Genomic DNA, 15,661 nt, shown 5'->3' with positions numbered 1-15,661 from the left:
ACAGCCAATTCATTGGAAAAGACGCTGATGCTAAAAAAAGTTGAGGGCAGGAGAGAAAGGGAGAACAGAGGGTGAGATGGTTGGATGGCATCACCAACTCAACGGACATGCATTTGAGCAAGCTCTGGGAGATGGTGAAGGACAGGGAAACCTCGTGTGCTGTTGTCCATGGGGTCACAGAGTCGGACATGACTTAGCAACTGAACAACAACATCATGGAGGAGAGAGGACACGGTATTTGTTAAAGAAGGACCAGTCTGTTTCATTCTAAAAAGAGAAAATCATGCTTGACTGGCAATTTCCCTTACCTTGAAAGCCATGTCTCCTACAAACCATGAATGAAGTACACCTTGAGGTATGAGAACGTCATGGTATCATTAAAGGTAGTGCCCTCTTGATGAGTATGACCATGGAGAAGGAAGATGCTGGGCTGAACCTGCTCTGGACTCCATCCCTGTGCAGTGAATGGCATCCGTGTGGACATTCGAAAGCCTGGGCTTGTGGAGCAAAGGGTCCTGACCTTGGATGTAGAAGGTCCACAATTTCCAGTCCTAGCCATGACTCCCCCTGGAGAAGAGATAGGCTACCCTCTTCAGTATTCTTGGGTTTTCCTGGTGGCTCAGACTGTAAAGAATCCATTTGCAATGTGGGAGACCTGGATTCGATCCCTGGGTTGGGAAGATCCCCTGGAGGAGGGTGTGGCAACCCATTCCAGTATTGTTGCCTGGAGCATCCCATCAGAGGAGCCTGGTGGGCTACAGTCCATGGGGTCACGAAAAATCAGACACGACTGAGAGACTAAGCACACAGCACAGCAGCCGTGACTTGGGTCTGTGAGGCCTTGAGTAACTCCTTGCATCCCTTTTGGCCTATTTCCTCACCTGCAAAATCTGCCAAAGCTTTTCTCTGGGGACGCTCTTCACCACAGACCCACAGCCTGGAGGCCCATACAACAGAGCTCACGCCAGGAAATGAGAGTGACTGCACCTTTGCCATGCCTTACACTGGCCTTCTTGGGGTTGGCGGGACCGGATAGCCGAATGAGAACCATTTCCACAAGTCAGTTGGGCTAAGCAGAATGTTTTCCCATTGGTGCGGGCTGCTGAGTCCTTTCAGCGTGTTGGGTCAGGATGTCGAGTCAGCCCCACCGGGGTCTCAGTGCTGGCTCTGCTTCTCATGAGCTGAGTGATATGGACAACCATCCTGAACTCTCTGTTTTTGCTATTTGTGCCTGATAGGGTTGCTGTAAGGATGAATTCTGATAATGCATAAAAAGCCCTCAACATAGTGCCTGACCCAGAATAGCTATCATTTATTGAGGACTTGGGGCTTCCCCTCTCTGAGCCTCAGCTGTAAAAAATCCACCTGCAGTGCAGGAGATTCAGGTTCGATCCCTGGGTTGGAAAGATCCCCTGGAGGAGGGCATGGCAACCCACTCCAGGATTCTTGCCTGGAGACTTCCATGGGCAGAGGAGCCTGGCAGGCTATAGTCCATAGGGTCACAAAGAATCGGACACAACTGAAGCGATCTAGCATGCGCACACACATTCAGCACTTACTATTATTATGCCTTCAACCGACAGTTACAGAGCTCCTACTGTATGCCAGATCCTAGGCTGAGCTGAGATACAACGGTGAGTGAATGCACCCCAGGGAGAAAGAATCCCAAGGTTTAGAGGGGAGAAGGATGCATAAATGGGCGATTAGAGCATAGTGTGAAGAGTCACAGTCTGGAGATGAACCAGGAATGCTGCAGGAGTGCCCGGAAGGACTACCCAGCTGAGCCTGGGCATCCGGACACGCTCCTGGAGGAGGCAGCATCTCCCTAAGACCTGAAGGACAGGCAGGGGTGTTCGTTCGTGCAACCACGCTCTTGAACTACTCTGGGGTTCTTTTTCCCCTGCGGTAGATCGCAAGGCCCAAGGCACTGTAGGCGTTCAGGACACACATCCTCTCATTCTAAGGGTCAGGGAGACCACACCCAGAGAGACCTTGCTGCCTCCCTTGTGTGTTTAGATAGAGTTTTTCGAGATATGAGGCAGTCTGCCAAGAGTATTTGTTATTAATCTTTACGTAAAGTTCAAGCAAGGGAGTTAGCCTTCATTCCTTTTCCATTGCTTCCTCTTTTGTCAGTTGCTCGTACTGCTACACTCGTCATCACCAGCATCCTCACCAATGTAGTTCTGCTCCCCTGCTTTGGGAGGGGTTGGGACAGGGCAGTCACGGTGGGAAGCCCCCCGCTGTGCAGGGCAGGGAGGGCACATGGCCCCGTGTGTTCTCTCCTCCCTGACTCCCTCAGCCTCCTAGTCCAGTTCATCTCTCTAGTTCCCACTCGGTCTCAGCCCCCCGTGGAGGCTTACATAGCTGTGTTTTTACCACCTGTACTCTGGCCCAGAGGGGGCATTTAGCCAGCACTGAGTCTTCCTGGGAGGCAGGAAGTGTGGTCAGTGCTAGAATTCACTCTGTGTCCACCCTAGAGCTGAGCCTTCCTGGGTGCCCAGGGAACAAGCGTGCTGGGGGTATCTGCTGATGTCAAGCCTCGAACACAAACCTGTCTGCCTCGAGCAAGGTGGCCTGGTAAAGCTTGCTCTTATCCTTGCCAGTCAGTTACACCTACAGCTCAGTGTTTTCTTTAGAGGCTTCCTCGAAGGCCAGCAGTAATGGGACAGCCGTTACTTGAATGATCGCTCCTCTTTCCTCTAATCTTCCGAAGGCACCGGGCAGGGAGGGGGCGCTTTCAGAACCGTCTCCTGCCTGTGGCCACCTCTTCCAACTCCTGGGTCCTGATGAGCTGAGGGGAGGCGACGCAGAAGCACGTTCTGTGGCTCTCGCCACCGAGGTGCTCGGGCCTGGCAGGTCTAGACGCACTCTTCCTGTCTCTCCCCCGGAGAACCCGCTTGCTTGTTTTAGGGTGTCAGCTGTGCCCAGCCTACAGGCCTGCCCCCACCAGGGCCGCAGGTCGGGAGGGGAGAAGGCTGGGGGGCTTCTCTCAGCTGCACGTCTCTCCCTGCCCCCCAGGAGCGGCCAGGCGGACCTCGCAGCCATCTACTATGAGCGAGTCGATGTGGAAGGCCACCATTACGGGCCCTCATCAGCACAGAGGAAAGACGCAGTGAAGGCCGTGGACACCGTGATGGCGTACATGACCAAGTGGATCCAGGTGACCGGAAACCCGGCCCACGGACTAACCTCCCTCTGTCCCTCTCCTCTGTCTCCTGGACTGTCCCAGCCCTTGGCATTGCCCTTCTTACTCTGAGAGCTGACTGGTCCAGCTCGAGGGACTGGGGGTGGCGGTGCGGGGAGGGGTAGGTTCTCTTTTTCTTCATACAGTGAAAGTCGCTCAGTCGTGTCCAGCTCTTTGCAACCCCATGGACTATACCGTCCCTGGAACTCTCCAGGCGAGAATACTGAAGTGGGTAGCCTTTCCCTTCTCCAGGGGATCTTCCCAACCCAGGGATTGAACCCAGGTCTCCCACATTGCAGGCAGATTCTTCACCAGCTGAGCCCCCAGGGAAGCTTTTCTTCATATAGCATCTCCCAAACACCGCAAGATCCCCTGTGAACAGCCAGGCCAGTGGTGCTGAAGTGACCTGATCTGCATGGCCGCCTGGCTCAGCGGGTGGGATGGGCCAATGCTTTACCCCAGGCCTATCAGTCCGGTCACCAGGTCGCCATGGGCATTGAAACCAGGCCTGGGTTCTCTCCCTGATCCTGCCACACCCTTACTGAATGACTTTAAGCAAAGTATTATTTCTTAATTTTATTTTTTTATGGCAGTATAGTTGGTTTGAAATGTGCTAATTTCAGGTGTATAGCAAAGTGATTCAGTTACACACACACACACACACATACACACACACACGGTTCTTTTTCATTATAGGCTATTACAACGTATTGAATATAGTCCCTTGTATTTTTACAGTATTCCCAGGTGGCCCAGTGGTAAAGCATACACCTGCCAAACAGGAGCCTCAGGTTCGATCCCTGAGTCAGGAAGATCCCCTGGAGGAGGGCATGGCAACCCACTCCAGTATTCCTGCCTGGAGAATCCCATGGCCAGAGGAGCCTGGTGGGCCACAGTCCATGGGTTTGCAAAGAGTTGGACAGGACTTAGTGACTAAGCCACCACCACCATCACCATCTTATGTTCACTTTATATACAGTAGTGTATATGTTAATCCCAACCTCCTAATTTATCCTTCTCCTTCCACTTTCCCCTTTGGTAGCCATAAGTTTGATTTCTATGCCCATGAGTCTAATTCTGTTTTGTAAATAATTTCATTTGAAACATTTTTTTAAGATTCCACATAAAAATGATATCATATGATATTTGACTTTCTCTGTCTGACTTAAAGTATTAATTTTTAAAATTTTCCTGGGCTTAATTTTTCAAACATGTGTAAAATGGGCAAGTGATAGTCATCATATTTCCCACATGAGTATGTTGCAAGCCCCAAAGAGGATGAAAACCGACTGGCTATCTTAAAAACCTGGAGCCTGTCTGTATCAGGTTCAGCATGGGCTCCTGGGCCTCCCTCCACAAAGTGCTTCTGCTATGATTTTGAGCCGTGTTGCATTAAGGCAGACAATTAGATGATTAAATTCAGAACTGAGGATGAACTCTTTCTCCTAAAGCCCGTAAGTTAAGTAAGGACTTTGGGAAGGTCAGGTACACACTGCTATATTTAAAGCGGATAACCAAAAAAATCCTACTGTATAGCACAGGGAACTCTGCTCAGTGTTATGTGGCAGCCTGGGAGGGAGGGGAGTTTGGGGGTATAGAGTGGACACATGTATATGTACGGCTGAGTCCCTTCACTGTTCACCTGAAACCATCATAACATTGTTAATTGGCTATACCCCAGTACAAAATGAATGTTTTTGGTATGAAAAAAATTAAAAAGAAAATGAAAACACCTCTTTGCAAGACAGCCAGTGTTGAGACGGCCCTTCTGTGGATGCCGTCCTGACCGCCTCTCCTGCCCCCCACCCGCCCCCAAGGAACGGGAGCTGCAGGACGACCTTAACGTCATCATCTTCTCAGATCACGGGATGACTGACATTTCCTGGATAGACAAAGTGATTGAGCTGGATAACTACATCAGCCTCCGTGACCTGCAGCAGCTGAAGGGGCGAGGGCCCGTTGTGAGCCTGTGGCCGGCCCCCGGGAAGCATTCTGAGGTAAGAAGGGTGGGTGGTGGGCCGAGTCGGAGGGGACAGGGGTGTCTGTGCTGGGTCTTTATCTGTAGTTTCAAGGCAGAAACGCTGGGCCACCTCGGGATGCCAGGACTCTGGAGATAGGTGACCCACGCGGCCCCTCCCTCGCCGGGTGACTTCTGCCCAGCAGTTCATCCTCCCGTGTCTTCTCTTGTCTGAGATGAGCTCGGAACGTTAGTGGCTCTGAAGCGAGATGAAGGATGCGCAGTGCTCAGCTTGCCAAGGGCTCAGCCCCTCACAGGGCTGCTTTCTTCTTGGGCGACATGCAGCACGTGTCGGGCACAGCGGATGCCCGCACTGTGTGCTCTTCTCTGGAAGAAAGCGGCCAGTCTGGTCTGTTCCCATCAGGGCACGGGGAGAAGGTGACCAGTGAACCCGGGCTGAGGCTGCGTGTGCCATAGGTTGGCCAGGGATGGGACTCCAACCCTCAGCAGCTGAGCGGCTCCCTGACCAGCCTTCCTGCTGCACCTCTGTCCCGCCTGGGAGCTGGTAGCATTGTCGCCGCCCTCCTGGGTGGCTCTGAAGCACGAGAAGCTTGCTGGGCCCGCGGCAGGGACTGCAGACGGTCACCAAGGGCAGTGACCACCCCTGGAGAGTGCCATTCCCAAAAGGGTGTGGCAGTCCTTGCCCCCCAGGAACTGGGCACCTGGGATGGCAAGACCCCCACTCACCTGTCCTTCCGAACAATACTTCCATCTGAGTGGCTGGCACACCACACTGAGGAGCTAAAGGAGCAAGTGGCACCTCTGGCTGACTGCTTGGCCCTGTGTGGCCTGGTCGTCTCCCAGGGCAGGCCCTGGGGCTTCCGCCCCTCCTGGAGAGAATTGCTGTCTTCCTCCAGGGGTCCCACACCACCTGCAGTCAGGGCACCACCCGCAGGGAGCCAGGAATGGGCCTGAGCTGGGCCTGGCACCTCCACCCGTCCTCACGGCAGTGGTGTGGTTGGTATTGATGGTGCGCTGGTGCAGGCTGTTGTGTCTTCCTTTTTGGCCCAGAGAGAGACACCCCTCCCAACCCTGCCTGCTCCCTCCCACCTAAGAGTCTGAGATCTGTCAGTGTGGGGTTGAGGAACACAGTGCCCATAAAGCTGTTCCCCCAGCCTCATCCCCTCCCCACACAGAAGCCCCGTGGTCAGCAAGTGCAGGCATTCAACATGTGTGCTCAGCATTCCCGTGAACTCCGTAAGTGTGAAACCGGGAAGAATGCTTTCCACACTGGCAGCTCCCACAGTCAATGGCTTCTTGCAAAGAAGTTCTGTTTCGTGGGCACGGAGCACCATCCGTGTCTCCAACTTGGTACCTGGGCCTCAGGATGCCAGAGCATCAGTGGCTCGAGCTTCTCGCTTCCAGTGTGGTGTGTACGTCAGGCAGGTGCAAGCTGCCTAAAGCGGTTGGTGGATTATTCAGGAGCAGGGGCTGTGTTTTTGGGTGACAGCTCGCCACATGATGGGCACAAGAGTTTGTGAGACCCCCTGCGTGCCATGGGAGTTTCCACTTAACTAAAATCTTTCTGGGGGTGCACCCGCCTTTCCTTAAGAATTATGGGTTTTCTAATATGGGAAATCATAACTCACAGGGCCATTAGAAACTTTCTACCAAGCAGCCTAAAGACTCATTATTTTTCAGAGTTGAGTGGATAAACTCAATTTTCTATTCAGGTCTACCCAGGAATGAATGCCTGATTTGGCTAAGCACCAAAGACTCAACATCAGCCAGTTGGTTTTAATTTCAGCCATACAGATTTAAGCTGCTGTTAAATACTAAAAATACGTATAGGGTTTACGTGTTCGTCAGATCAGCAGTGTAATTACTGGCAAACAGTTACTAGTACTTTATTTTGTGTGGGGGGGCACATGGCATGTGGGATTCTAGTTCCCCGACCAGGGCTCGAACTCAAGCCCCCCGTACTTAGGAAGAATGGCGCCCTAACCACTGGACTGCCAGGGACATCCCTACTAGTTTTTTTAGAATCAGGTGTAGGTAGGACATGCTCTAGGTCTAATCAAAGAATAAATGCACTTCTTTGACCTTGGGGGTATTTAATCCCAGGCAGACCAATTTCCCATTCATATTTTAATTTTGCTATAGTATTTTTGACATCAGTTCAGTTCAGTTCAGTCGCTCAGTTGTGTCCGACTCTTTGCGACTCCATGAATCGCAGCACGCCAGGCCTCCCTGACCATCACCATCTCCCAGAGTTCACTCAAACTCATGTCCATCGAGTCAGTGATGCCATCCAGCCATCTCATCCTCTGCTGTCCCCTTTTCCTCCTGCCCCCAATCCCTCTCAGCATCAGAGTCTTTTCCAATGAGTCAACTCTTCACATGAGGTGGCCAAAGTACTGGAGCTTCAACTTTAGCATCATTCCTTCCAAGGAACACCCAGGGCTGATCTCCTTCAGAATGGACTGGTTGGATCTCCTTGCAGTCCAAGGGACTCTCAAGAGTCTTCTCCAACACCACAGTTCAAAAGCATCAATTATTCGGGGCTCAGCTTTCTTCACAGTCCAACTCTCACATCCATACATGACCACTGGAAAAACCATAGCGTTGACTAGATGGACCTTTGTTGGCAAAGTAATGTCTCCGCTTTTGAATATGCTATCTAGGTTGGTCATAACTTTTCTTCCAAGGAGTAAGCATCTTTTAATTTCGTGGCTGCAGTCACCATTTTTGACATAAGTAAGTTTTTATAAGAGGATCCTCTCCACCAGGTCCAATATATGGTCATGCATATGTAAGAAAGAGAATGCAAACCTGGTCCTTCTTGGTTCTCTTTACAGATATATAACAAAGTGAGGCGAGTGGAGCACATGACTGTCTACGAGAAGGAAGACATTCCGAGCAGGTTCTATTACAAGAAAGGGAAGTTTGTCTCCCCTCTGACCCTAGAGGCCGATGAAGGATGGTTCATAACTGAGGTAAACATAAAACACGACAAGACATCCATGATACAAATTCTATCAAACAGCCAAAGGTAAATAATTACTCACCTTTTCCACTTGAAAATGTTCGTTTTTTTTTACCCAACTCTCTCATTGGCTGGGTTTATTTCCTTCTTGAGAGAATTGAAAGGCTTGGTCAGATGACTGCAGATGCAAACGGGAGGCTCCAACCCAGAGCCAAGGTTTAGACTTCGTGGCTCCAGACTTGTTGTATTTTAACAAACGGGCCTTAACTCAATTACCCAGGCTTACAATGTAACCTATTCAGTTGAAAGCGGAACAATTACTGCGAACCAAAGCAATTGCTTTAGGGCAGTGAAGAGCCAGGAGAGGCTCCGCTTTGCTTTCACCTTAAAGAGCAGTGACTGGCAAACAAAAGTCCGCAGGCAGGTCCAGGTCTCGGGTTTGCCAGCTTGATTTTACAGAGCTTCTCTTGCCTTCTGAGTCCAAACCCTAATTGCCTGATGCCCTAAAGATCTCAGCAGCCTTCTCCTTGTCTGCCCGGACCCCATGCTCATTAGTCTCTTGCATCAGCTTTGATACCTGGCCAGATGGGAAAGCCCACCCCCCCACCCTCTTCCAGGGGAATCTGCGGTCCCATGTACACTCGGTTCCCAGACAGGGCCTGAGTTCTTGTCGGTATGAATTTGAAGCTGGGCTGCAAACTGATCAGACTAGAGGGTAAAAGGGAGTGGCAGATGTTGGCACACGAGGGTCGTTGTACAGTTGAATTTGAGGTTACGCATCTGTAGATTCAAACAACTGCAAATCAGAAATACTCCGGGGGAAAAAGATTCCCGAAAGTTCCAAACAGCAAAGCTTGAATTTGCTGAGTGTTGGTAACTATTTACATCACGTTTCCATTATATTTATAGCTATTTATATCACATTGCATTGCCTGCGGTATCATAAGTAATCCAGAGGTGATTTGAGATACCCAGGAGAAAGTGTGTCCTTATCTGCAAATGCTATGCTGTTTTGTACAAGAGACTTGAGCGTCCATGGAGTTTGGTACCCAAGGGGCTCATGGAAACAGTTCCCTGTGGACACTAAGGGACGATCATATCAGACCTAAGACTGGGGTTTAATCTGCCAGAGTGAGGGCAGGTGGCCATCAGCAGAAATACTGATCAGGCAAATGAATGGACATCTAGGGACTCAGGTATGGAAAACAGGGATTCCCTGATGTGAACTGCAGTTCACAAAGCTGGTTCTGAGCTTCCTAGAAGCCAACTCAAAGAGTAAAGTGCAATGACTATACAGTATATATTACTGTAACTCAAGGTGTATATAACATAAAAACATAAATGGTTCCTTAGAAAATCACGGCGGTCCCCAGTCCCCTTAAGAGAAATTTAGATATCTTTCAGCCAGTTTTTTGTGGTACCTTAGTCTCCTAGACTGAATATCTTAATCATTTTACTATCTTCAAATTTACAGATTTTTTATTTTCAAGATTCACATATGAAAATAATAATCTGATTCTTAGATTTAATAATCTAAGGATTTTAATTCCTGGTTAAAATTTATAATTTTCTAATTCATAAATTATAATTTTAAAAGTTACAATTTCTAATTTTAATTTATAATTTCTGATACTTAGATTTAATATTGGGGTTTTACTCTATCTTCTGAAAAATCCTAAAAGCGAGGACTCATTCTTTCCCTGCTTAGATTTTTTTTTTTCTTTTACATCTCCCTGCTGTTTACTAAACTTACTTGACTACGGAGAATCGAAAACGTCGCTCTATGCCCCTGTTGCTACTCTGTGCCAGGACTATTAATCTACCCCCATTCTTATTTGCAAAGTCTCTCCCCACGTGGTGACAGAATGCTGTGTTTGCTCTGTAACCTCCGTACCAGTGCCCAGCGAGGGATCTTGGGTTGCATCTGCAGCGGGACAGTTTCTCAGCTTTAAAAGCAGCTGCTCTGAGTCTGGGTTTGGCTATCAGAGGAGCTTTTTTTTTTCCTTCCTGGCTTAAATATGAAAACAGCTGAGTCAGGACAAATTGCTGCTGGTTGGGGCCAATAAAACAGAATCCCATCTTTCCTTCCTTTTCCCCTATAACCGCCATCCCATAAACATGCAAGATTTGGTTTCCTTGGCAAAAATGCCCTTCCCATATAAACACCAACTTTTGGCCACCAACTTAAGTTCTGCAGGCTCTTAGGCAGCTGCTCCGACAGGAAGATACCACTGAGTTCTTTCTGTTTTTTATTTTTTTTTTAATGGTTGCTCGGAGAGCTGTCACTGACAAAGATAAAGGCAGGGAAACAGATTGACTTTGTCACCTGGAATGGCACCATTACCCTGACATTATAAAAGCAAGGCCCCCTGCCTAGTGGCTCCCACGGTTTGTTTTTCATTGTGAGAGTTAATATACAGACTGGATTTCCAACTAGTGCCAGTACCTTCTCTGGCCTCCTCTCCTACAGGGGCAGGAAGCTGAATCATCTTCCCAGAAGACTAACCATGAAGTAGCAGAAAAGAAAAAAAAAAACAAACCCAGGCCACCTGCCTCGGTTAAGCCCCAGCCAGTCACACCTGCCAAGCTCCTTTCTTCAAGCATGGAAACAGGGCTTCCTAAATGGTGCCTCCACCCCTCTGTCTCTCTAAGACCTGGTCGCCATCCTCTGTAAACCCTCTCTTTGCATGTCCTTGTCAGGGGACAATGGTCACACCGTCACTGGAGCTTTTGAGCCATGCACGTGCACGTGGCTGCACTCACCGAGCCCCAGCCCATGGGGTTTTCCCCACAGATCTTTTCACCCACCCAGGCTCTGCATCCATCCCTCCACCAGGGGGCACTTAGTAAGGGGCTGGGCAGGCTGTGTGCAGGTCGCTCCGTCGCGTCTGACTCTTTCTGACCCTTTGGACTGTAGCCCACCAGGTTCCTCTGTCTATGGGGTTCTCCAGGCAAGAATACCGGAATGAGTTGCCAGTTCCCTCCTCCAGGGGATCTTCCCGACCCTGGGATTGAACCCATGTCTCCTGTGTCTCCTGCATTGCAGGCAGATTCTTCACCCACTGAGCCACTGGAGTTGTCACAATGTCTAGGGTGGTCCAAAGACACTCAGGAGGCAGGCCCAGATGCTTCCCGGGGTGGAAGCTCCTTGAGGGCAGGTCTGTAGCATCTTAGCCTGGGTTTTCCTCTGTGGAACCTGGTACATGGCAGAGGCTCAGTACCTGTTTGTGGAATACGAAATTAAGAAAGGAATTCATAAATAGAGACAGTTGGTTCTTGATTACTTGTTGTTATTGTTCAGTCGCTCAGTCCTATCCAACTGTTTGCAACCCCATGGACTGCAGCACGCCAGGCTTCCCTGTCCTTCATCACCTCCCAGAGTTTGCTCAAACTCACGTCCATTGAGTCAATGATGCCATCCAACCATCTCATCCTCTGTCATCCCCTTATTCTCCTGCCCTCAATCTTTCCCAGCATCAAGGTCTTTTTGACAAATTGTTTTCTTTATAGGCTAATAAATGAGTGACTAAGTACCCAGAGAGGAAAGCTAAGTCAGGCCTTTCACCTGGACTAATTGTTAGTAGCCCTAGAAGAGATTTCAACAGAGAAAAGGTGTTGAAACCACCAGTGGCCATTGTCCTGGCCCAGTTAGCCCCCAGCTGGAGTCCAGGGGTGGGCAGACACCTCAGCTGTCCCTGGTCCTGCTCAGCTTCAGGGGCTGATTCCCATGCCCTCTCCTGGACAGTGTCCCCCTCCTGACACCGTGCTCAGAAAGGCGGCCAGATGCGGCCAGAAGCTGGTGAAAGATCGTGAGACGTGGAGCTTCATTGTGGATCCTCCGGACTCTTATCTGCGTGGAGAGAAATGCAGCAAATGCAGGCTTCAGCTTCCAAAAAAAGGCCCATATTGGTCTCCCGAGGAAAGATTTATTTCAAAAACCGGCAAAGGATATGAAATGCCAGGCTCAATTCTCAGGCCTGGGATTGAGCGGCAGTTAGGCCCCGGGCCCAAAATACTTGGGGAAATCAAGACAAGCTGGAGAGCGTGGCTCCTGAGTTTTAGCGGCAGCCGGAGTGGTTTCCCACGGGCCTGAGATGCTGGAGGTCCAGGATGCCTGCGTCGGGGGCTGGAAGCCGCTTGCCTTCTGGCGAGGACCAAGGTCATTGCCGTAAGCAGTTGGAGGGCACGCAATGCCCTCCTCACCCTCGGCGGGCTTCAGCAAGCACGATCTTGGGGGAAAGAAGTAGAAGGAAGCTCACCCGCTGGGCGCCCTGCTCCAGCTCTTCTCTCTTCTCTGAGGAATTCTGCCGCCTCTGGGCCCTGCTGTTCCTGCTGTTCGGCATTTCCCAATTTCCAGAACGAGGCTGTGCGTGGCAGTGGGCTTGCCAGGGTGAGACCAGGGCCTGGGGCCTAAGACATTAAATTCTGCTTTAGAAAGAGGCGGCCTTCTAAGACAGAGAAATGGTTGGGGGGACTTGTTTTCGCAGCAGGGTAGCAAACAAACATCTGAGGGTCTGTGACCACCGCTCCCAAGGGCTCTGAAGAGTCACCCCAAAGGAAGCCTCTTGAGAGGAGGGTTTAGAACAGTGATGCCACAAAGCCTGAGACACGGCGCTTTGTCACCTAGCTCGACCTTAACCATGGCAGCAAAACCCCGGAGCCAGCCAAACCGTGCTCCCTTCCACAAGAGTCCCGACTGAGGCCTCTCCCGAGACATCACCGGGTGCCTTTTCCAGCCTGAGATGCTGTGAGTTTATTGCACTGTGGAGGGCAGGGAAAGCTCCTGTTACAACCCTGTGCTAGGGGAATAAGGTCGATTTCATTTGTATTAGGCCCGTTACACACCTTAGACAGGGGTTCACATGTTACTTACTGATTTTAATTGGACCTGATTTCATCTTTGTTCCCCAGCACCCTAGACACGGGGTGAGAGGCCTCATCCAGAGAGAAGGAGGGGACACTCGGGTCCCTGACCCCACTTCTCAGCAGGAATTACACTTTTAGGGGCTGACACGAGGGATGGTGGTCAAGATGTATAACCATCAGTGAACCTGGCGCCAGCCGAGGATACTGGAAAAGCCAGTCGGCCGCCATGATTCCTCTTTGGAAAGCACCCCAAGTGAGCGACTCCGAGCCTGACTCTGCACCCACGGTGGCTGAAACACAGACTCAGCGTGGCAACCAGCATAAGACGAAGCATTCTTAGGAAAGGACAGATAATCGTTGAACACAGCCTGGGACAAATGCTAGGTGAAAGACTCCCAGCGGTTTCCAGGCCCGACGATGCATCCCAGCCACCCAGGGGATGACTATTAAATAGACAGGGTCGCCGCCTTACCCACCTGCGAACCCAAACACCCAAAGTGAGACTCGGGATAAATTCAGGGTGCTGTGTGCACAGCCAGGCTTGGGATCCAGTGGTGTAGACAGCGTGTTTCCAGGGAGAGATGGGAGAGGAGGTCACCCAGGCAGAGCAGGGCTACGCAGACAAGGCCCCCACCAGCGACTGTGGTCAAGGGACGGAACCCACGGAGGATGGATTTCCACCTCCTCGGCCATCAGGGGAGAAGTCACTTTGCGGTGTGAGGCGAGAGCTGGCGTCCAGATGTTTTCAGACCTGGTGACCCTCCTGCCTCCTCAGGAATCATTTTCTCTGTGGCTTAGCTACTGTTTTCTGATCTGCTCCCAGGAAAAATTAAAAGGAGCTGGTAAGAACAGCACGTGCTAATATAGTCTCCAAATGCAGCAGTGTGAAGTGAGTAAATGCTGGACAATTCAGCAAAGCAAGTGCCTCAGCCACAGACAGACAGCAGCGACTGCAGACTGTCCAGGCCGCCCTTTGCTTCTCCCCGGCCTTCCATCACTCCTGTCACCCTGACCCTCCTTCCCAGCGCCACCCCCATTTCTGACTGCGCCCCCACCCCACTCCCGACAGCTCAGCTCAGCTCTAGAAAGGAATCCCAAAATGCCGAGTCAAAGAGATGGGTCCCAGCAAGTGCCGAACAAGCTTCATTAACTGGTTTGCTGATCCGGGGGGTAAACAGCGAAGGCTACTTTGCTGTTGTTGTTGTTAATGCCACGGATGAATGAGACAAAGATCTAGTCTAGAAACCAGAACACTCATCTCACAAGTAATCGCCTGGCTTCCCCAGTTCAGCAAGCTTCTGGCAGGCGTTTGGTGGTGAGCTGGTAGGGGAGTGAGGCAGCAAGAATACAAGGCAGGCAGCAAATACTAGAACATACGTCTATAAACACAGTAACAGCCGTTCCTCAGTGTTCCTCCTGAGGAACGGGTTCCGGGTCCTTCCCATTAGAAACAATGAGCTAGTTTAGGGGCTCATAAATCGGGGGGAGGTCCTGGCACTGCTATCCAGCCCTGTACAGAGGAGGGGTACCGGAAGGTGCTGGACAACAAATGACACTCAGAGAAGGTTTTATTTGACTTGCCAAGAAAGTGTTCATTACAGAGTCACCAACTTGTCCGGGCTTGCCCAGGTCAGTCATATTTTTTTTTGCATCCCTGGAACTCCTCAGTCCCGGGCAAACCAAGATGGTTGGTCAGCCCCTCTGACTGGCACAGCCTCCTACAGAAACCACCTCACTCCTTCCAGCATCCTCACGCTGCTTCTTTCTCATGCTCTTCCCACATGCAGTCACTACACAAGGTCCCCGGGCCTCGCAGGGACTCTTCTGTGTCCACACTGCCCCAGCTCACACACACACACACACACACACACACACACACACACACACACGTTTCATCTGGAGGGCCCGGGCACCCCAGGGTGTCGCTAGGTGGTGCTGTATGGTGGTCCCCGGACCTGGGAGGTTTCAGGAGGGATGGAGGCTCCTCAACCAGTAACCTGAGGACACCCCAGCCCGGGGACGTGGGAGGTGTGGACCGCCTCACCAGCAGGGTTGCATGTGTGAGGTGTGCATTACACGGCTGCACAGGCCTGCACTGGTGTGATAATGTGGGGGTGGGGCAGTGGGAGGAGACACAGGACCAAGTGAATCAGTAAAAGCCACCAGGAAGGACAAGGGAAAAATTCATCAACTCCCCTTCTTGAGGTTCATTAAGTCATGTAATTAGATTATGTCATATAATCCACTCAGTCTGATTATGTCACGTAATCCGTTCAGTCACTTAGCTTCTCACATAACTAGCTAGCCAGGTTATTATTACTTGTTAAAATCAGTAAACATAGTTGTTTAAAAAAAAAAAAACAAAACCAAGAACAGTTTTTTCACCAGAGCAACCTGTCATGTTAATAAAAATACCAGTGGCTTTATCTGCAATCATACAGATCTCCCATCATCTTCAGGGCTGAGATGCCTTGTTGCTGTATGTTTGCATGTGGAAGTTAGACTGGAATTTTCAAATCAGGCAGGCTTCATCTCCCTTCCACCTGTCCTTCCCCCATGGGACATACATGTCCCACGGGGTTCACAATTAGTGACACTGCTAGTGACCTGTCCTAACTAGTTCTTCAGGAATCACTGCCTTGTAGACTGGGGTGGGGAGGGAAGCAGC

At 50.6% G+C, this 15,661-nt stretch overlaps 1 protein-coding gene across 2 annotated transcripts in view; it reads left to right on the top strand.

Annotated features, from left to right (window-relative positions):
• ENPP6 (ectonucleotide pyrophosphatase/phosphodiesterase 6) overlaps positions 1 to 15,661 on the top strand; it is an 80,431-nt gene that overhangs the window by 52,941 nt on the left and 11,829 nt on the right. For both annotated transcript variants that reach the window (XM_042241239.2, XM_004021844.5), the window contains exons 4-6: positions 3,019 to 3,160; positions 5,002 to 5,181; positions 8,000 to 8,137. In XM_042241239.2, the coding sequence (XP_042097173.1) occupies positions 3,019 to 3,160; positions 5,002 to 5,181; positions 8,000 to 8,137 (460 nt within the window). The remainder of the gene's footprint in view (positions 1 to 3,018; positions 3,161 to 5,001; positions 5,182 to 7,999; positions 8,138 to 15,661) is intronic.

The sequence above is a fragment of the Ovis aries genome, chromosome 26 (genome assembly GCF_016772045.2).
Source record: "Ovis aries strain OAR_USU_Benz2616 breed Rambouillet chromosome 26, ARS-UI_Ramb_v3.0, whole genome shotgun sequence".
Classification (NCBI taxonomy): Eukaryota; Metazoa; Chordata; class Mammalia; order Artiodactyla; family Bovidae; genus Ovis; species Ovis aries.
The sequence above is the reverse complement of the archived record's forward strand: the minus strand, read 5'-3'. Positions and strand labels throughout refer to the sequence as shown.